General features: G+C 42.7%; 1 protein-coding gene across 1 annotated transcript in view; it reads right to left on the reverse strand.

Moving 5' to 3' along the window:
* The window catches only part of sf1 (splicing factor 1), a 28,410-nt gene extending 6,716 nt beyond the window's left edge, over positions 1 to 21,694 (reverse strand). The window contains exons 1-10 of the mRNA XM_079491298.1: positions 21,627 to 21,694; positions 19,598 to 20,043; positions 18,020 to 18,905; positions 11,191 to 11,564; positions 9,537 to 9,668; positions 7,264 to 7,339; positions 3,711 to 3,863; positions 2,318 to 2,407; positions 1,611 to 1,794; positions 1,300 to 1,415 (exon numbers count right to left, since the gene is read on the reverse strand). Coding sequence (XP_079347424.1) covers positions 1,300 to 1,415; positions 1,611 to 1,794; positions 2,318 to 2,407; positions 3,711 to 3,863; positions 7,264 to 7,339; positions 9,537 to 9,668; positions 11,191 to 11,564; positions 18,020 to 18,905; positions 19,598 to 20,003 — 2,417 coding nt within the window. The 5' untranslated portion in view covers positions 20,004 to 20,043; positions 21,627 to 21,694. The remainder of the gene's footprint in view (positions 1 to 1,299; positions 1,416 to 1,610; positions 1,795 to 2,317; positions 2,408 to 3,710; positions 3,864 to 7,263; positions 7,340 to 9,536; positions 9,669 to 11,190; positions 11,565 to 18,019; positions 18,906 to 19,597; positions 20,044 to 21,626) is intronic.
* Positions 21,695 to 22,251: the final 557 nt, after the last annotated feature.

Consider the following 22,251-nt stretch of genomic DNA (forward strand, 5'->3'; position numbering starts at 1 on the left):
TCTACATGACGCCAACCAGTTGAAGAAATAACTGATTCTTTAACCTTTGCTTTTATAAAATATGCAATGTGGACAAAATTCACGTAACGTATTATTGATTAATTTAATGTATTACTATATGAAACTGCAAGGGAGCTAATGATCACCTGTTGTTCCATGATAAACTCATTACAGACAGCCGACTCGCCCCAATCTATTTACAAATATCTTAAACTATGCAAGTCACTAATGAGAGAGGTACCTAAATTAGCCCTATGCCCATGTAAGGGGAGCCATCTGTTACCTGCCTGACATTGAGTCTGGCATCTTCCCGATATGTTTAACTTACTTAAAGTAACATAAGAAACTTCCATAACAGCAAGACCATTATGGTTGTATGGAAGATGCTTCTGAACATGTCTTCTATTGCCACATTTGATATCTTTAATACCGGTATCATGAAAAGGTACTGAATCAGTTTAGTTGAACTGTTATCAGACTGGGCTTAAAGCTGACCTGTTGTCCTCTGTGTGAATCACGTTAGTTTAGTGGACATAAAGCTGACCTGTTGTCCTCTGTGTGAATCACGTTAGTTTAGTGGACATAAAGCTGACCTGTTCTCTCTGTGTGAATCACGTTAGTTTAGTGGACATAAAGCTGACCTGTTGTCCTCTGTGTGAATCACGTTAGTTTAGTGGACATAAAGCTGACCTGTTGTACTCTGTGTGAATCACGTTAGTTTAGTGGACATAAAGCTGACCTGTTGTCCTCTCTGTGTGAATCACGTTAGTTTAGTGGACATAAAGCAGAGCTGTTCTCTCAGAGTGAATCAGTTAGTTTAGTGGACATTAAGCTGAGCCGTTCTCTCACATAGTGACTCAGTTAGTTTAGACATAAAGCTGACCTGTTGTCCTCTTTGTGTGAATCACATTAGTTTAGTGGACATAAAGCTGAGCTGTTCTCTCAGAGTGACTGTTAGTTTAGACATAAAGCTGACCTGTTCTCTCTCAGAGTGACTCAGTTAGTTTAGACATAAAGCTGACCTGTTCTCTCTCTCAGAGTGACTCAGTTAGTCTAGACATAAAGCGGACCTGTTCTCTCTGAGTGTATCAGTTAGTTTAGACATAAAGCGGACCTGTTCTCTCTCAGAGTGACTCAGTTAGTTTAGACATAAAGCGGACCTGTTCTCTCAGAGTGACTCAGTTAGTTGAGACATAAAGCTGACCTGTTCTCTCTCAGAGTGACTCAGTTAGTTTAGACATAAAGCAGACCTGTTCTCTCTCAGAGTGTATCAGTTAGTTAAGTGGACATAAAGCTGACCTGTTGTCGTCCTCTCTCAGGGTTCCGTTGAGCCTGGCCAGCTCTCGGAGCTGCATCTTCCTCAGGTCGTTCTGGTCCTCGGGCGTCTCGATGCCTTGCTTCAGGATGTTGCGGATCTGTTGGGAGACAGACACACACACACCTCGGACAATTAGTACGTGACCGATGTTAACATCGAAAACTACAACATGACGTCACACTGCGGTGATAAGCGACTCAGTGCTCACCCAAACACATCGCTGATTTTACAAACCTCCGTTTCGGTGGTCGCCTTATCACCTTAAACTGGAGTATGAATAGGCCGTACTGACCTGTTCCACGGCCTTCTTGACGTTCTCCATGGTGTTGGCAGTCACCAGAGCGTGCAGGGGCTCGTCCTCACCCGGCAGCATCTGGCCGTCCTTGCGGCCCACCTTGCCCTCCTTCACGGAGCCTTTGCCACGGATCATGATCTTAGCGCAGCACTCCTTCTCGATGTTCTTCAGGGTGTTGCCACTGCACATGCACACACAGGACAGACCATAAGATGGCATCCTTTTTATGATCAACTTGCCACAGTGTCAAGTGTTGTCAGCTTGTAGATCAGCAATGGAGATTCACATGCATAATGGGAGTGGCAAATCGAGTGGCAAAGTGAGTTTAACGTTGTTTAATGCAATCAGATAGGACTATTCTGTTTGGAGGTATGGGTTGACAAGGCCAGTAGTTTTTTTGCCACTGTGTGTGTGTGTGTGTATGTATATATAAAATATATGTGTATATATGTGTGTATATATATATATATATATATATATATATATATATATATATATATATATATATATATATTATATATAATTTTTTTATTTTTTATTTTTTTAACTGCATTGATGGACCTAGACAATTAAGACTTTCAGCCATGCAATTTGTATTGTGTTGACAATAAAGTTTGATTCCGATTCTTATCCGTTACACTTTGAAAAGAAGTAAAGTCAAATCTCCTGCAGGCACCAGAACAGAGTGTTGGGTTCAAACCCACCGTGGTCCGATGAGCAGACCAACAAAGTTGATCTCTGGGTATTCATCCTGGGGGATCATGACCTTGTCGTTTACTCTGGTGGCTGGAGGTCTGTGGAGAACAACAAGGACATTAAAATATATCAAGACCAACCACGGAGCGAGCAATGTGGGAAATAATAACATCACAAGTGAGGTGAACGAAGACACACATCAGATGGAGCCGAGGAGCCTTTTAGACCTTTTAGAGGAGCTTAACTCTTTTTTTTGCTGCTAGCCGTTAGCATAAATGTAGTTAACCTGTGCCACCACCTGCGTCCACTTTAAGAGTCTTGCTGTGGCCTCCTGCACACACACTCAACCATTTTCTATCATTAGCATTAGCGCACACCGTTTACCTGTTGCCAGAAATGTTTACATGTCGGGAGCGATGCGAGACAAAGCCACAAATGACATCCGAACTTTGGATGGCTGAAAGGACAGCTCTACTAGATTCAGACTTATAGAGGTTTGAAAATCCTGCTTTGAACCGAGGTAAATGGAGTTGCAACGTCCCATAGCTGGTGGTGACGGAGGCATTGCATAGCAACCGGACCAATGTTAAAAGCAGCGCTGGGGCTCAACCACTATATACACGGAGTATATGAGGGGGTACGTATATATACACACACGTACTTAGCAAATAACGTCCCATAGCTTGGGGGTATGTATATATACGTACGTGGTAGTGAAATAATTCATGTTTTTGAGTTTGTCTGGCATCTAAGGCATAATTGCTGCAGGCAAGAATCAATTCAATACACCGCATGGCCAAACGGTGTGGCTCCAATGTGGAACTTGTGCTCTAAAATAGTCTGTGGGTCTTGTGCTCCAAAAGAGATCGACCTTGCAGTCTTATGCAAACTTTAAAATGCAATTTACATAGCCTGTCATAAGACAGATGGCAAATTAATTTGTAGACCTGGCCTCCTACAGTGTGTAGAGTTTCAATGTACAGATTGATTATTTTTGTTGCTGTCGGAAGGAAACCAACTAACTACATTTTTTGAGGTTTTTGATAATTATTTTTGTATATATCGTGTTTTACCTTGCTTACTGCAAGTCGATCTGGATTAAAACAGGGAAAGCATCTGTGTCACCTTACATTTTTGCCTTGGCTATTAAAAAAATAGCAGATCTACAAGCTTGCAGGGCGGCACAAAGCTTGTACATCTGCCTCCATTTCTCATTCTGAGTGGGCTTGTTACGCCAGCACCGCTATTCCAAAGCCCCTTTAGGTACATTTTAAAACTATTTTCAGCAATGAGATACAATTTTGAGTGGGTAGATCATGTTGAGCTGGTCATTTTGAAAGTAGCTCTCAAGTCAAAAAAGTGCAGGCACCCCTGGCCTAAATGGTCAAATGGAGCTCCTACTTGTAGTCGGCGGGAGGCTTGAACTCGGGGTTGAGTCCCACCATCTCGGTGATGAGCGAGTGGCGCTCCTCCTCGATCTTCTTGCGCGTGCGGTACTCGCGGGTGTTCAGCCGCTTTCCCTCGCTGTTGTAGATGGGCTCCGGAGAGGGCGACCTGCGGAGCACAGAAGCGACCAGCAGACACCGTCAACATCACTCTGGACGTGAAGCCACGGCACCGACACTCACACACATTCCCTAAACGTGTCTACAGTCTAACCTGAGCCTTTTTACCAAGACAATGTTTGTTGTTAACCAGTACGGAAACTCTAGGATCAGAGCGACGATGACATGTCCCGTGCTATAGAGACTCTTTAATAATGGATAAAAGTGGATATAACTTATGAAAGCCATCACTTAGGAAAAAAAGGAATTTAGAAATATGGATAAAACATTATCTCTTAAGCAAACAGGGCTGGGTATATCTATGTAACTCATGCTGATGATAATGCAGCAACAATTTGAAATAGAAAAGAGTGTGCAAGCCAAATTACGAGTCCCATTTATCACTCAATTTCAGGTAAAAATAAATAAAAAGGGGGGCGGCAGGGGGTGCCAACCTAAAAGTGTGTAGCGGACTAGCGGTTATATAAAACCAATACACTAGTAAATTACAACAAAAAATATTAAGAAGATAAAGAACTAAAGGAGATAAAACCTTCGTGAAATGGCCATATATATAAACCTGCATACAGGACTGTTGGCCTAGTGGCTACCAGAAAAGGAAGGTTGGGGGCAACGCTAAAGTAAAGTGTTTGAAGTGAAATGCTGGCTTTGAAAGCTGCCCGTTGAGATGGGGGGGCTTTGAGGCTCGGCCGGTGCAGAGGTCCGTGTTACCTCCCCATGGTGGCAGGCATGATGGCTGTTGAAAACCTGCTTCGTTAAGAGGAGGCTCTGTGCTTGAAGAAGGGGGTTAAGTCGTCGTGGGGGTAATTTGAGGGTTAGAGAAAAGGAATTATTAAGATTAGATGTTTCAACCCTTTTCCTAGGATGATAATGCGCTCTCTCTTAAGACGAGAGAACCAAAAAACGAGTCAGTGAGTGACCACTTGGATTAATTCAGAAGAGGAAGTAAGAGTAAGGAGGAAAAAAATAAAATAAAAAATAATAGGTCTTTCAATGTTATGCTTGAAAGTTCCAGCGGTGAGGACCTGAAACCCTGGTTATTTGGTTGAGGTTCAGAGTGAGCGTATAGAAGTGACCTGGAGTCAACTTTTTACGATCGCTGTGGAAATGTCTGATTAAAGATTATGATGAAGAAACTATAGCATGTAAAAAGTAAATAAAAAAAATAAGGACCGGGACTTTTAAGTCTCACACACTTCTGAGCACAATGGCATTTTCCTGCAGGAATAAATCCTTATAAATGGACACTATTATTATTGTTATTGTTATTAGCCACAGCCCAAGTGGTTAAGTCCCCAGAACACACCCCAGGAGGATTCTGGGAGTTGTTCTTTCTTCCAGAACCCAACCGTCCTACACGTGGGGAAAACTGGAACCAAGCCCTTCCTTTGGTGGGAAATGTTGGAAGTCACATAATGGGAACACCATTCAATGGCCATGACCAATGCTTAGTAATATAGTCATTAAGCAATGCATTTCTCAGGTTGAATCATAGTCAAATACTTTTAATAGTGGCACTAGGCGGAGGAGAACAATGATCAGCACTGGGAAATGTAGCCCTATTACTACAAATTATAAAATATGAAATACTCAACTCTTATCAGTGTGGGACTTTAAATTTGTTTCTTTATCTTGTACAAATAAATTCTTTTTTTCTCAAAACAGAAGTAGGGGTTGTATGATCCACATTAAACCTCAACAGCTCACAAAGAGCTTAGCCACACACTAACCATGACGTTCCTATGCTAGAGGGGGCCAACATTGGACGTTAATAGCAGGTCTACAACTCACAATGTTGTGAGCTTGTAGATCGGCCATTTCCGGCAGAGAGATTTGTTATTAAGAGGGAGAGGCAGGGGAGAGGGTGCCGACCTAATATAGAGAGCCCTGGGGTACCCTGGTATACAGGGTTTTAAATTAATCATTTATTGGTCAGAACTATTTGCCCCCAAAACCTGTGTTCAGGAATCAGGATGATTGAGGGAAAGATGTGTGTCTTCATATACATTAGGCATCATTAATATTTCACACAATCATCCACACAACAACAGTCAGTCAACATTGACTACTTAGCATGTCATGCAAAGTTTGAGACGTAATGAAAACATATCAAGACTCGAGACCGTCTAGGAAACTAAGAACTTTGGGAGGCAAATAATTAGCTCAACGTCAGCGGAGTTGGCAAGCACAACTGACAAGTACACCCAAGACAGCGTCATTATGTAGCGATGACATACATGCAATTATACATATGGTACCGCAGATCACTAAAGCATCGCCTCTTAATTAATCTTGTGAATGTTTACGTAAAAATAACTATATTGTCTGTTAAATTGCGATAGCTTCCGTCAGGCGAGGACTTACGTAACCACTCTCCTGTGCTCGTAACTTAACAGAAACCGCAATGATTAAAACTTAAGTTTATTATTCCTGTCAGTTATGTTGTTTTTTTTCTAATTTACCTGACACTAAATCTCAGCATGCAGAAAGTAATTTTAAAGCATATTATGAACATTGTCATATTAAAAAATATAGTTGAGACCTAAGAGAAAAAGTGGTGCAGATATAGAAATCTACAAACATTTTAAAGTAAGACTACAATTATGCCTAATTTATACTCATTTCCACTGAAAACTTAATGTATTTCTTCCCATAGAGATTTACAAAATATATCAATTATTCTAAGCCAGGAATCAATCCATCCAAGATCCTGGTGAATCATGACCACAAAACCTTTGATTCTGTGGGGAAAATAATAATTGAATAATGAATTATATTATATACTACATTTAATAAATACCCTTTGTTTAGCATTCTTCATTTTTTTACAGAATCAAAGGCGTTATGGTCATGACTCACCAGGATTGATTCTAGGCTTAAAATAATCTCTATGGGAAAAATGACCAGAAAAAAAAGAATCACACCCACTGCTGAGTATGAATTCAGAGTTTAGTCTAACTGACATAGGGCGTTAACCTTTCACAGAATACAGCCTCCAAAATGTATAGGATAAATGCTGTGTCCACTAGAGTAAATATGTGACTAAAGGCCTATTGTTACTCAAGTTTTAGGTGATAAGGTGAGTAGGTGACCACCGAAAACTACAACATGACATCACGCTGGTCACCTCTCACACGAACACATCTCTCCGTTTTTACTAACCACCTTATCACCTAAAACTGGAGTATGAAGAGGCAATAGGCTTAAATACCACCAAGAAAAACTGTAGTCAGCTACATTTAGCATAGCATCTGAGAGAATATATGCGCTAATCAAGGAACTAGCACGTTAACGAGTAAGCAACTGTTTTGTCTTCGTACAGAAAACGGTCAAAGAAGGTAGAGAAAGTGTTACTGTAACATCAGGGGGGTTTAATCTGTGTTTCCGACCTGTCCTCAGGGTTAACAGGGATTCCCAGGTCTCCTGTTCGCAGTTTACGAGTCAGGTCTTCGATCTGCAGTTGGACTGGAAGAATTCAGGTTAGGAAAGAAAAAAAAAAAACAAGGATGGGGAGAAATGTGGTTACCACAACAAACAACCAACAACAACATCATTCATGGCGAGATGGTGCACTTCAACATTAAGAGCACTGTCTCTTTTTTATATAAATGTATAACTCAGGCAGAGAAGACATGATGAAGTAATTTTACGTTAAAAACACAAAGGGAGATTAAACAAAAACAAACAAACAAAAACATCTCATCAGCAGATTATAGCAAGAACATGAAAACCCTTGATCCTTTCTGGGGAAAATCAGAACAAATTATTGAAATGTTGCTGGTACACTTTAGAACTCTAAAAAATATATATATCCGTTTTTATTATTTTGTTTTGTGTAATTGTTTCTAATTAAGATTAAGTATCTTTTGGCATCCCAGACACGATGGAAGGTTTCAAGAACAAAACTGCAAAATCTCAGTCAATGAACAGGACCAGGGTTCCTCCTAAAAATGCCTGCCACTCACTCACTCCAGCCATATTTAAATTAAATTTATACTATTCTCCCTCTGAAAGAGAGGATTACTCTACTACGGTCTGTGTGCCGTTCGTTTCGTAATATAAACGTGGCTCTGGCATTTTAAGGAGACATCAAGGTCGCATAAGTCCCTAATCAGTTGAGTGGGTTTAATAATAAGACAGGTGATAACATTCTGCAGAGCTAGAAGCCCGAGCGAGGGGGCCACAGACTGTTACATCGAGGCAACTCTCTCACATTCAGAAAAAGGAATGAAAAAAGGACATCACTCATCTCATGCACATTATGAGGTTAAGAATGAACCCCCCACCCCCACCCAGACAGACAGTCAACATTCATTGAGCTCATTACTGCGGATGCACTGAGAGAGATGAGTACAACCCCCTATTTCATATATTTATATTGTTTTTAAAGGGGGGGGTCTATTGAATGATCAAAAAAGTAAAATATAAGTGTGTGACAACGGAAGGTAGGCACAAATGAATGTTTACATACCAAGGAAGACCAACCATTAACAATGAGAGAATCAATAACGGCACATCAATAACTTTTTTTTCCTGGTTATTGACAAAGGAATCCGTCTGGCTTCACGGAGCCCCCCGTGAGGGCGCATGAAGGCAGCGCGTAGGTGCCAACACTGCTGCTGGAAGGCATCGCCAGGCTACACGTGTCCTTATCTACCATTTGATATGATATGGGGGGCAGACTAAACCATTTGACTTGGTTTGGGGGGTAGACCTCGTCTAACTACAATTTGTTGTTTTACCACTTTCACGCTGGCGTGTCGACCCCATTTTGGTCATAATGAAGGCTCATCTACAGGCTCACAAGGCTGACACGTTGTGAGTTTGTAAAATAGCCAATTCCACCATTGATCGCACGACCAAAGTACACATGGCCTAAGTTGTTGTTTAAGCGAGATCCACCAACATCTAAGTAAATCGCGGATGGGGTCAAACCGGAGTGTTGATAGTATTTTGCCATTGAAGCAGCATTGCTCACACGTGATACCCAGGGGGAAACAGAAGCATAATTTAGCATGTTTAGAAGGACGGCATGAGCGTCATCCTCTCCATGCAACTTAAGGGAAGGGAACGATACTGATGATGTACAGGGCAGGGCGGGATGGGGGAAACAGGCAAGACAGTGAGTGACCCGCTGACGCTCTCAGTACAATGATCAAATCTGCAAGCAGTGGCATCTGGCCATTTCTCTCTCTGCAAGCTTCACTTGCTAATGGGTGCCCAATGGTATGCAAACCCCCCAACCGACATCACAGAAAAAAACACTTGCCAACACGGGAGAATTAACACTTTATGAATAAAGGTTCATGTTACTGCTGCTCATTGGATTTTGGTTGCTGAATTCCGACACTTCTAGTAGCCGGCTTGTGGAATGAGCTGGCCGAATGCCAAAGGGTAAGATGCATTATAAAATGTAATAGTAATAGACATTTAATAACAACTGGGACTATTTTGGTCATAATTACTTAGTCATAATTAATTACACCGGTGCAGTTAATGGGAACTCAGCAACCATGAACAAAATCCCTAAAACAAATGCAATTACCTATTTGAACCAAGTCACAGATCATCCCAAAAGTTAATGATAATACATCTAACATTATAATATTGGTGTGTGATATATTACAACAAGCCAACGTAATGACATTGAAGTCCAGTTTACCTATATAGGCTCTCTCCTGGTCCCGCGTCAGGCCCGGCGGGATGACCGTGGGCATGCCAGGGATGACCGTCTTCTGGTCCGGCGTCTCGCTGCTCCATCGACTCCTCTTCCTGCCTTTCTTATTACCGAAGTCTGTGTGACGCAATACAAAACAACAACGCACAGTGACTTATGTAGCACAGTGACTTATGTAGTGTGCACAATAAATAATAAAAAAAAGATTGCAACATCGATTCAGACACCAATGCGATCTCATTTCTAAATTTGAGCAAGAATCGTGCAGCATTAGTTTGCTGTCCAATTCAAGTCAAGCACTTTGTTGTCCGTTTAAAGCCAAAGTACTAGTAGTTGGCTCCAGGTGAGCATTTTGAATTAATGTTCAGCAACTACAGACTAAGGACAATATATACTGGTATGTTAATAAAATTTAAAAAAATCATGTGAGAATCGTGATCTTAATTCTTGTGGAGGAAAATCGAGATTCACATTTGAGCAAGAATCGTGAAGCACTAGACTTAACCAAGTCTACGTTAGAAATGAAAACACGGGGGAATGCTTGTGTTATTCACACACAGTTATGCTAAAACCAAGAGGTTTATTGAGGTAGGTTGATTTAAGTCTTAAATCAAAGTACCTCAATAAACGTATCCCTAATTGGAGGGGGAAAGTCATTAGTTTTGTTTAAAATAAGTGTTAAATGGCTCCAAATTCCCTCGTTTCTATAGAGCGTCCAGTAACAAATTCTTTAGTAAACACAAAATACATATTCAGGTCAGCAAAAAAATCCATTTGATCCACACAGGAGAGGGAGAACTCGTACTCACAAAATGAGAAGGCAAAATTGGACACTATTAACGTTAAATCAGATAAATGGTTTCCCTCTCCTGATTGGATGAAATAGATGAAGATGACCAACATAAATTTCATATTTTGTTTACGAAAGAGCTGGAATGAGACCAATGTAAACCGATGACTCAAAATACACAGCAGTGTAGCAATGATAAACCTTTTGCTAATATCTCACTTGTCTTACATTTAAGACCACAATGGAAAGTCCCCATGACTTTTTTTTGTGATATCCTTTAGCCTTAATGTCTGACTGTACCATGTGATGTTTACATTTCTGACTAAGTGTTCAATCAACAAAATATTTGTGCTACCAGCTGTTGTATTTGTGTGGCTCTGTCTTATGAGGGGTCTATTTTCTTATCGGGATCCTATCGGGATCCTTGGTCCAGAATAATTTTGAAATGGGGGTGCATGGCCTAATGATAGTACATTTGAGAACAAATTAGTCATTTTAAAGGTCCATATTCTAATGAAAGTCATTTCGAGGGTTCGAAATCATTTTTTAGAGTCTTAATAAATAACCAATGTTTTTGGCGGCCCATAAATTAATTAAGTCGTTTTGTCTCGAACCCCCCTTGCGTTTCGTTTCGTGCAGGGCAAGAGAACAGGCCTCTTAAAAGCCTCGTAGATGCGTACTAGCCACGAGCCGGGATAATCCTCCTAACTCTTTCGGGACCTTATTTACCTATTTTTGTATTTGGGGATGTGGTATTCTATTCCAAAAACAAAGAATAAGGTCCCGAAAGGTTATAGGCAAAATACCCCAGCAGCACGGACACACTATTAGCATCAATAAATAGCCTACCTGGTTTGTTGATCCCCGCTGCAGCGGCAGCAGCAGCGGCGGCGGCGGCAGCGTGCTGCGCCGCGGCCTGCTGCGCGAACCCGGCCGCGGCAGCGGCGGCCGCAGCCACCGCGGGGTTGAACTGCGGGAAGGCGACGCCCGGAAGGCCGCCAACAACACCGGGCTGCTGCTGCATGAGGCCCGGGACGACGCCTCCGGGTCCACCGGCGGCCCCCTGGAAGGCCCCGAGGGACGCGAAGGGCACGGGGAGAGCGCCCTGTGGGGTGGGCATGAGACCGTTGCCTCCTCCGCCCGGCCCAGCGTCGAAGCCTCGCTTGGCGCCGATGCTGGGGTGCAGTTTTCCCAGTGGCGTCGCGTTCGCTCCCGTGGCCATTTATTTAACCACCGCCAAAACAAAAACAAAAATGTTACTCCGCGAGAAACGCCAGAAGGTTTTCCAACACGTCGTGTTTTTTTTATATATATAAATATACAAGAAATGGTTTAAATTAGTGTTTTTCTAGCGGTACGTGTACGTACGGTCACTGTGTCGTGTATCTCTGGTCAAAAACTCAAAATGGCGCACCGCGCTGAACCACAAAGGACGAGCGGCCGCGTCACCGTGACGCGCTGCTATTGGCCGAGCGCGGTTCCGCCGGCGCACACGCTGCACGCTGATTGGACCGTTTGGGTTGTCAATCGCATTAAGATTCCCGCCTACTTTCCCATCCGTGCTGGTGTGCTGGCTTTTTACTTTGACCCTCAGTATTCCGTACGACGGCGTCACGCGCCGAAAATAGCTGATCTACAAGCACACATGGAAGCCATTGTGGTCGCATCCGCGACGAGTTGAGTTTGTAGATCGGCTTTTTCCTCGGCGCACATTGTGGCTTTACTGAGGGGTAACATTGCTACAATACTATTGTGTCAATGTTTTATTGTCTGATTCTGTGATTCATATATCATTTTTCTTTTTTTCATCTGTAGGCCTATAAAACGTGTTTTTTTTGTTCTATAAAGAATGCCAGATTAAAAAGAAAGTTTGTAGAAAGTGACCAAATTGTGTTTTCACAATACATCCAAGTACCTTTCTCTGCTACTCAAACTCTCTTCACAAAAAACAAAAACTACTAAGAAAAGATAATTTAAAAAAAGTTGAAAGACTATAGAATAACTAACTTAAGCAAGTAGGCTAATTCTTAGTCTGGTTTCCAGAGTGAATCACTGCGTTTCCGTGAATCTGAATTAGTGGCGATTCAGGCTGGAACCCAGGCTAATTATTGCCAAGCCATGTGGCCTCGGTCGTAGCCTCGGTCCCAGGCTAGGCACCCTGCCTCGGTCGTCGGTCCCAGCCTTACTCATCTGTGTGGCCCAGGGCAGGAGCATGCAGGAGGAGCCTAGCCTATCTCCTGTTTCTGTAGCATGCATGAGGCAGATGTCAGTGCTGGGAAAAGTACTCACATTTTTACTTAAGTAAAATTATCAATAGGCCTACTGCAATGTAGAAATACTCTAAGTATAGCCTATAAAAGCCCAGAATTCAAAATGTACTTGACTAAAAGTACAAAAGTATTGACATCAAAATGTTTTTCAAAATGTTTCCAAATACGTAGGGCTGAAGTGGTTAATCTAATAAACTAGGCTATTAATAACCAAAATCTACAAAGTAAATAGCTTTAATAGCTAAATAGTTTTCACATAGATGCAGTATATAGTGGAGTAAAAGTAAAAGTTTTAGATCCAAGTGATGTAGTGGAGTTGGATCCAAAGTATTGGAATTGGAAATATTCAAGTAAAGTAGGCTATACAAATACCTCAGAATTGTAATTAGGTACAGTAGCGGCTACTAGTAGTTTAAGTAAGTTAAGTAAATGTACTTAGTTACTTTACACCACTACTTAATGTTCAAGTAGTGCACCCCCGGGCCTTGGACATGATGCTAGTATGTCACAGGGACTAAGGGCCGATTCATACTCCTATTTTAGAGCCGAATAAAAAAAATTGGGGCGGCCATGACACTTACAACATTCATACAACAAGCATGCATCAATGTTGTATGCTAGATCGAAAGGTGTGAGTGAGGCCTTACCTGCAGTCCATCCAACATGCGACCCTTGATGCGGAGTGCCAAGCAGGGGAGGCATTGGGTCTCATTTTTATAGTCTTTGGTACAATCTGGGCAGTGGGCACCCATTGGCAAAACAAAGGAGAAACAGAACCCTCTTTTCCTTTTTTACAATTTATAATTAAAATTAAAATGTTGTATTATTATGCCCGGGAATTATGGAAGCCCAGGTTTCCTTGGTGCTTGCTATCAGCTCTTCTTTGTTTTTGGGTCTCGTGCCCCTCATTTTCATCTTGACAATACCCCATAGATACTCAATGGGGTTTAGGTCCGGTGAGTTGGCTGGCCAGTCAAGCACTGTGATGGCATGGGCATCAAACCAGGTTGTGGTGCTTCTGGCGGTATGGGCAGGGGCCAGGTCCTGCTGGAAGATGAAATCTGCATCTCCATACAGATCCTCAGCAGAAGGAATCAAGGTCCAAGGGTTTGGAGGAAGACGGGTGAGGAACAGAATCCAAGCTGCTTGAGGTCCAGTGTGAAATATCAACCCTCTCTCCCAAGCTAAATGTGACCTAGTAACGTTTCGGAGAAAGGGTTGGAAATATCCACAGTCAGTCATGATTTGGGGTGCAATGTCCAGTGCAGGTGTTGGTAAACTCTGCTTTCTTAAATCCAAGGTCAACGCAACAGTCTACCAGAATGTTTTAGAGGACTTCATGATTCCTTCTGCTGAGGATCTGTATGGAGATGCAGGACCTGGCCCCTGCCCATACCGCCAGAAGCACCACAAACTGGTTTGATGCACATGCCATTAGTGCTTGACTGGCCAGCCAACTCGCCGGACCTAAACCCCATTGAGAATCTATGGGGTATTGTCAAGAGGAAAATGAGGGGCACCAGACCCAAAAACAAAGAAGAGCCGATAGCAAGCATCAAGGAAACCTGGGCTTCCATAACTCCCAGGCAATGCCACATGGCTGATTGCCTCAATGCCACAGCGTATCGAGGCAGTGATGAAGGCAAAGGGATTCCCAAACAAGTATTGGAGATTGACATTTGTTTTAAAAGTACCATATTTTGATTGATTTGATCATCCTCATTTCTTAATGTGGCATTCAGAGATTAAAACATTCATTCTCTGCAAAAACTGAGGAGTAAATGGTGATCACAGTATTAAAATTATTGGAAATTCTGTTTTAGTGGGTTTTATGAGCTGGAAGCCAAACTTGTGTAAAGATAAACAAATAAATACTTGGAATAATTTACGTTGTGTGCACTGAATCTATAAACTATTTAAAGTTAAACTTTTTGAAGGGAATTATGGAAATAAACCAACTTTTCCATGCTATTCTAACCAATGCAGATCTACAATGCTGAAGGGTTTTCTCATATATATGATATAAGAGTAAAGTGAAACCAAATGGATCCTTACCTTACAGGTCAATTTGGTTTCATTTTACGCTCTCAAGTGTTAAATAATTTTAAAACATGTGTATTAGTTAAGTCTACACAATTAGACAATGTAGAAGAATTGTTATATTGATCAACATTTGCCTGTTATCTCATTACCAACATCAATACAGCATGGAATTGTGGACAAAATCCTATCCAACGATAACAAAATATTCTAAGTTTTGGGGCTGAGAGTCTAACCGTCATCAAATGTGGCTCAATGCTGAATAAATATTGGACCTTGATATGAAAAGGGTTGAAAACAACTGCATTAGTTTACACCATTGGTCTGCTTCTTCTGTGGTAGCTTCACATGCTCTGCTACTGTAGGAACACAGGTGAAATTCACATGACACAATAAACACACCTAAAATCTTTGTGAGCACAGTTTTAATGAAAACCACATTACCGATAATTAAAATTAAATTGCATTAAGATAGCATACACTACTGCAATGCACGGAAACACTCTTGTATACTGGTAACCTTGTGGTGTGACAATAAACTGAAGTATTAATGTTCAGAGAGAAATATAATTAATACAAAATAAACTAAAACCTGTAGACTACTACCTACACAAGAAAATAATGCCAGCTTGTACGCAAAACCTGCTTTTTAAATTAAACATGAAATGTTACAGAAAACAAATGTCTTTCAACATTCTATTGTGTCCCCAATCATGCATTTTTTATGGTGAGTTGCACAGGCATGTCACCTAGGGCTAGGGCAGGGCGATATGTCTTCAAATGAATAGCACGGTTATTTAAAACATTCGCCTTGATTATGATAATGAAAGATTAAAAAGAAATAAGGTGAAAAGTAACTGATCTACAAGCTCACAACTCATCGCAATGTGGCACTGTAGATCAGCTATTTTCTATATTTTGTATGCCATCATTCCAACGAAGTATAATACAAGGTTAAGTGGTGTTAGTTATCTACCACCACTTAACCTTGTATTATACTTCGATTGAGTCGATTTTAATCAAATATATTAGAAGTTTTTGTTCGATTCGATGTGTGTGACAAAAACTGAAACCTGCTCATCAATTCTCAAGGATTAAGTCTGGATCTAAATATCGGTTTGCACATGTTTATGTTAATTGTCCAGCCCTTATGTGAACCGTAATGTATCTTTAACCCATTTAGACCTGAAGCCAATTTTGAAAAGGCTTTCTAAAACCTACGGCAGTTTTATGAAAGACACCCGAAAACCTGAGGTCTTTCTGAGAAACTTCACAGAATTGTATCCGGAAAAGTACAGAAAAGGACTACAAGGAGACAAGCACACATTCCCTAAAAGACTACAAAACTACAAGCAGACGTGCACGGCTGCATGCATTCCCGGCTTCAGGAATAAAGCAATGCTGCCCCCGCAGCCGGTCTTGGGGAAAGCTACGTGGCAGCCGATCTAAATGGGTTAAGTGGCCGAAAGAAAACAAACATAAAATTGACCACATTAATACAATAAAATGCTGCCGAGTGAGGATACTACAATATAGTTTTATGTACAGTACTTACAAGACTCACCTTTTAAAACACGTAGCATGCATTAAACAGATTCCTTGTTCCTCATGTAATCTAGTCTACCGTGGGTCAAATCTACTTCCAATGGGAATAACTACAGTTAAAAGGTTTAAACGTTTTCTTAATTTAATCTGGTGCCATTTTATCCCAAATGAGTGGTAGGCCTACAGGTGAAACGTTTCGTAACTCCTTCCCGAGTCCACCGCAGCTCTGAGCTTGTTTTGATCGCTCAAAAATTAACTTTTGTTGTAGACATGTGTCTGTGACAGTGTGTCCCAAATGGCCTTGGATGGCATCACAAAGGAAATCTCGTTTTGCAAGACTACTGGAAGTAGAAACACTAAGAATAAATCAGGCTTAAGTCACATGTGTTATTGTTGGTAATGGGCAGCCATATTGCTCAACGTCTGAAATAGCAAAGACAATGATGGGGGCATATTTTGAGCTAGAAAACACAAACACGTTTTACTACTTGATTAGAAGTTAAATTGTATTGGACCACATGTTGCTAGGAACTGCAATAACAGGTCTCCTAATGACCTTTTTACTACCTAGTAGTAGTACTGTACCTAGTGTAAGGCAGGTCATGTGACAAATAAAGCATCAACACTTTTGCATTCAGTGTCTTTTTTTACAACCTAAAAGCCACAAACACAAAAAATATGTTCATTATTTTGTGCAGAGAAAGCACACGTTACGCATATACAGATGAGAGCTCTTCCAGGTCTTTTTCCAGGTATTTGCAAAAAAAATGGGTCTATTACCCATCTTCCAGCAAGTCAATTTGCGACTATTACCCATTTCCCTGCAAGTCCATGTTCTGCGTTTCCCGAGTCAAACCAGGACTAGTTTGTGAATCTCGACATTCCTCCACAGGAACTGAGATCACGATTCTCACACCATTCTAATTTTTTCCATGAAAATATTTATTGTCTTTTAGTTGCTGAACATTACTACTACATTCAAAATGTGGCACCTGGAGCCAACTACAGTGGCTTTAAACAGACAACAAAGTGCTCAACTTAAACCTATCTTAGTCTCTCTTGTAGCAAAAACATAAGAGTAACTAAAATGAATTGGACAGCCAACTAGTGCTGCACGATTCTTGCTAAAATATAGAAATGAGATTGCATAGGTGTCTGAATTTAGATCACAATATGTTTTGATTAATAAGTGCAGCACTAGTAAGCAAGGTCAGATGGGCGAGATAACTGTTCTGCAAAGACGGTGGTGTACTGTAGCAAAGCTAGTTTTGTAATGTATGTCAGAGCTGAGATGGACTCAGGATGGAGTTGTCATTTTTCACCTGTACCACTCTCGTTCTTTCCAGGATATAATAACATCAGAATAAGGTGAAGGGAAATGGCTAGTCCAGAATTCTCCTTTAGGAGACAGGGGCGTCATTAGTGACTCGCCTGCACGTGACGTCACTAAACTACCTCAGAATCACGTTAAGCCGACAACGAGACCAATGCAAGGCGGCCGTCCGTCCGAGCATCAGTTGTTGTGACACCACCACCACCTGGGTCAAGACCACAACACAACCTGCATCCATCAAGGTGTGAGAGAGAGAGGGGGGGGGGGGGGGGGGGGGGCGTCCACTTGGCCATTTTGGTCAGCAAGCATTAATGTGGCGTCATGAGAGTTTACATAATCCAGACCTAATATACAGTACTATCAAACAGCTAGCGTTTTGATTAGTCAGTCCAATGGCACTCTCGGGCTTTCCAGAGAACCGCAGAGAAGCCGGCCAAGCTCTCAGTTCGGCGGTTGTAGCAGCTAGCTTGGTTAGTAAGCGTAGCGCGGCCGCTCAGCGTAGGCGTTCCGCGGTCCGAGGTCGTAGGCTGAGCCTCTCGGGGCGGCGGAGGCCGGCGGCAGGGAGGAGTGGCGCGAGTTCTCAAACGCGTACCCGTCCGGCAGCGCCTCGGCCGGGACTCTCCGAATCGGACTCCGGTCACGCATCGCGTAGTACGAGGGGAGGGCGGCGTCTGGCGGCGGGGGAGGAGGGGGGAGGGTGTGGCGCTCGTACGGGTCGAGGCCTGAGGGCGGCAGGTGGTGCTCCCGCATCATGGCGGCAGCGGAGGAGTGAGACGAGGGCGGTGGGGGCAGCGGGACGGAATGGCGCTCCTCGAAATAGCCCCCGGTTCCGTACGGTGGGTGCGCCCGGTACTTCTCGTAGAAATCCACGACCCCGTACGGATCCCTGTCCTCGCCGGACGACCGTCGCCCTGCCATCGGATAGGGCGGTGCGCCATAGTGTGAGCCGCCGTTCCCGTATGCGGACGATGCACTTCCGTACATCTGAGCCATGTTGTGTTCGGCCGCGGCGCTCATAACCCCGTAACCCATGCCGCTCTCGTAGCCCGCGCCCCTGCCGTACCCGGCCGCCGAACCCCGGGGGAACCCATGCACGGGAGCGTAGCCGTCCCCGAAATCCGGATCGCCGCCGCCGTAGCCCGGGTGATAATCGCGAGTGCGCCCACCACCGCGCCCGCCAAACCTCGAGGAGGCGCCGTATCCGTTTGACCTCGGCTCGGAGTCGTTCGCCCCACCACCGCGCCAGCTGTTCTGGTCTAGAGGGCACTCTTTGGACCAGTGGCCGTCCTGCCCGCAACGATAACAACCCGAACGGTCTCCCATTCCCGGCGCAGTACGCAGGCGGCTAGTGGAAAGCTTCACGCTCATCAGTTTTCCTTAAAAAGAAAAGATGCATAAGGAATTACTCGTGCAGTAATCACAGACAACGCAATTCTGACATTTCTTGCCTGCCTTTTTGGTTTGTGCTGAAAAAGAAAAAATGTGTTGTACATCTGGCTAAAAAGACAAATCCAAAACAAAACAGTACTCGGTTATAAAGCAATCTACAAAGCTATAAAGACTGACAATGCATTCTCTCAGGCTTACCTTTACCATTATGTCTTACCCTTTCTCCTAGCTCACTTACCTTTGCTGTATCAATAACTTCCCTGCTCAGTGGGATCAAATTACTTTTTTTCCCCTATTTTGGGCATTCAACATTCTTGGGAAAATAGCTGATCTATAAGCTCACAACGTGTTGCACTTGCAATGCAATGCTTTGTGAGCCTGTAGATATTTTCCCACTTTTCACTGGGGAATTAAGAGACTTTCTATTCCTGAAAAGTTAGTATATACGGAATATACAGTATAATGGAAGCCATTATTCTTGTGGTAATATACAAAAAAATAAAATAAATAAAATAATAGAGAAATCTTTTTTTTTTTAATGGAAATCTCTATGGTAAAAATGAATGGGGTTTGTAACCAGAAAATGGCTGCCACTGCTATGCCCCCCCTTTAACAGGCTCAAGAATGGTTTCCACAGCAGCCCCTCCCTGGCCTCGCCGCAAACCCTAAGAGTTCACACCTTTGAAGGCTGTGTTGTCCAGCTTCGCGATGGCTTCCATGGCGTCCTCCATGCGATCCATGTGCACGAAGGCGTAGTCCTTGACGATATCGCACTCCGATACGCTGCCGAACTCCTCGAAGCGGGCCCGCAGCTCCTGGTTGCTGCAGGCCAGGTTGCCCACGTGCAGCTTGGCGGAGCCGCGCGACTTGCCGTGGCTCCGCTCCACGTTCATGGGCTGCCCGTTGAGCATGTAGTGGTGCAGGTTGCGGATGGCCTCGTCGGCCTCCGCCCTGTCGTCCATGTGCACGAAGCCGTAGTTCTTCACGATGTCGCACTCGGCGATCTTTCCATACTGCGAGAAGAGCGAGCGCAGCTCCTCCACCGTGGTGTCCTGCGCCAGGTTCCCGATGAATATTTTCACCATTGTTGCGGCGGGCTAGTTTGGGCGTTTTATTTTTTCAACACTGTGGGAAGAAATTATGAGCAGGGGGTCATCAATATGTCCGTACTTGGCTTGTCCATGGCAAAAAATATGTATCGGAATATTATTTTTATCATCATTTCGTTATTGTTCTTTTTTGATCATACAAGTCTCCAGGTTTTCTTCAGAATATTTATGACACGTAACTATGACAGTAGTACTAGTAGTTCTCAAATGTTTTATTTGCAAGGACCCCCTTAACTCTGAGTGTACAAATGGACCCCAGTTACAGACCTGTTATGATCATTCAGGGCTAGCTCTGTGTTTCTGGTAATAATATTGACCTCTCATTTTGTATGGTCGTGGCAAACATTTTAATTTTGACAAAAATGTCCACCACAAGCCAACAATATCACATGTCTACAAATATAATAAACTGCATTTCACAATATCTGATTCATAAAATAAAAAAATAGAAGCCTGCTGATCTGAGAAGTATGCCAAACACAGTCAGAAAATAAAAACATTTAAATGAATAACTGAACAGAACCTAGAATCCACCATGGTAGGGGAAAGATGTTCAGGTTCAGAAAGGCACTTTGCTGATACAGGCTAGGGTTGGACAAAATTGTTAAATTGTCAATATTATATAGATATCACGACGAGATGGTAAATATCTTGGTACGAGTCATAAGTGAAGTATTTACCTGGTGTTACTTACCCAAGTATCATAGCTCTTTTATTATTTAGTTATTATACAGACAATAATGAAAACACCAACAGTCATCCACACAATATGAACTTAAGTCCACACACCCAGAGGGAGTTCAACAAACCATGTGCAACCCAGATTCGGTACAAAATAGGGACTAAATTAATTTCGCTCCTATGCCACAAAAATGGACCCCTACAAGTCTGTAACTGAGAAATGGAACCACATTGACCCCTACAAGTCTGTAACTGAGAAATGGAACCAAATGGACCCTTACACAGGTCTGTTACTGAGAAATGGAACCAATTGGACCCTTACAGGTTTGTAACTGAGAAATGGAACCAAATGGACCCTTACCGGTCTGGAACTCAGACCTAGCAGTTTAACCCAAGATAGTTCAAACAAAAAGGTTGAATTGTCTCAATGTGTTAAAATGAACACTGAGTATTTGCAAAGGGGTGGGGTGTAATGCAAATCAAACTTGAGGGTCCCTCCTTGAAATTAAAAGGAAATCAATCCAATTAAATAAATCAAACCACAAAGTGATGTTGGTTTACGACATATCGAAAAGAAGGAAGCACGCACAACTCCTAATCTCAAAGAACACTTTACCGGGTGCACGGCATGTGCAGGTCAGGAAACACTTTAGAAGGAGAATACCAGCACTTTACGGTTACGACATAAATCACATAAACCAACATCTATTCTTTGAGGGACAACACAACAGTTAGCCAGCATGCTAAAGCTAGCATCCCATTCATATGAGAAGTTGTTAGCCCGCTGCTAGCTAGCTAGCTTTAATTGATTTGCATTAAAGCTACGTGAAGTGCAACGACATTAAACAGGGCTGATATAATGCCATGATAAAGTCACGTTAAGAGGTTGCATTAATAGGTGCTTATAGCCGCTCATACCTTGGTGGTGTGTGCCTGCCCTGCAGTGCAGTGTGTCCCTACTCCCTCCCTCTAAGGTCCCTCCCAACGTGAAATGGCTGCTGCGTGCGTGCGCGTGCGCACACACTGTGCAGTGCCAATGCTACAACGTTAAAGATGAACGAAGGGACAGATTATCATCAAGATTCAATAGCCCCGAAACATGACAGTCGTGACGGAATTTAAACCTGTTTTTGCCACTTGCTTCATTTCGGATTTTATAAAGTGCTCATCCCATATGTTACAATTCGCCTCAGGTGGGTATAAGTACCCGTAGGCCTGTATTTCTTATTGTTCACTTACAAAGCATTTTAATCCGATCGGTGGTCATTTTCTCCGTTTCAACTACGCGATCCAATTGGTTGGGAGGCGTATTGCACTCCGATTACAGAGTACTGATAAAATGACCGGCGATCGGATTCAAATGCCGCTCATGTGATTGTGAACCACATTTCTGCGCACTTTAATTTGTTGGCAAGGCAGGAGCAATCTGGAAGCTAATAATAACTTTGGGGCGGGCCGTCTAGAGTTTGAATGGACAGGTATTAGTCAAAAGGAAGACCCCATCGAAGAGGAAGGATGGATGGGGAAGGATCAACATATGGAA

The sequence above is a fragment of the Electrona antarctica genome (assembly GCF_951216825.1).
Source record: "Electrona antarctica genome assembly, chromosome: 21".
NCBI lineage: Eukaryota > Metazoa > Chordata > Actinopteri > Myctophiformes > Myctophidae > Electrona > Electrona antarctica.